General features: G+C 40.8%; 1 protein-coding gene across 1 annotated transcript in view; it reads right to left on the bottom strand.

The window, feature by feature from the left end:
• LOC107097406 (extracellular sulfatase Sulf-2-like) overlaps nucleotides 1-698 on the bottom strand; it is a 48,520-nt gene that overhangs the window by 4,717 nt on the left and 43,105 nt on the right. The window contains exon 17 of the mRNA XM_015394541.1: nucleotides 121-177. Coding sequence (XP_015250027.1) covers nucleotides 121-177 — 57 coding nt within the window. The remainder of the gene's footprint in view (nucleotides 1-120; nucleotides 178-698) is intronic.

The raw sequence follows: 698 nt of genomic DNA, 5'->3' as shown, positions 1-698 counted from the left end.
CCAGGAGTTAAACTACGGTTTCATTCTAAGTTCTTATAAGACATGAGCGTCAGAAAGGCGAGAGGAAATATGCGGCGACATGAAGGGCAAACACAGAGGAGAAGATGCAGGAAGACTCACAGCGTTCGGGATGATGAAGGTTTCTTCACTCTGGACCACCTCCTCCGCTCAAACAGCCTGATGCAACAAACACACCCAAAGTTACACACACATTAGGACACATTAACACACACACATTAAGACACATTAACACACACACATACACACACATTAACACACACACATACACACACAATAACACACACACACAGTAGCACACACATTAACACACACACATACACACACACACATTAAGACACATTAACACACACACACACATTAACACACACACATACACACACAATAACACACACACAGTAGCACACACATTAACACACACACACATTAACACACACATTAACACACACACAGTAGCACACACATTAACACACACACATACACACACATTAACACACACATTAACACACAGTACTACACACACACACATTAACACACACACACATTAACACACACATTAACACACACACAGTAGCACACACATTAACACACATTAACACACACACACAGTAGTTCACACATTAACACACACATTAACACACACACATACACACACATTAACACACACATTAACACACACA

Source organism: Cyprinodon variegatus, unplaced genomic scaffold, assembly GCF_000732505.1.
Source record: "Cyprinodon variegatus isolate N-32 unplaced genomic scaffold, C_variegatus-1.0 Scaffold692, whole genome shotgun sequence".
Taxonomy (NCBI): Eukaryota; Metazoa; Chordata; class Actinopteri; order Cyprinodontiformes; family Cyprinodontidae; genus Cyprinodon; species Cyprinodon variegatus.
The sequence above is the reverse complement of the archived record's forward strand: the minus strand, read 5'-3'. Positions and strand labels throughout refer to the sequence as shown.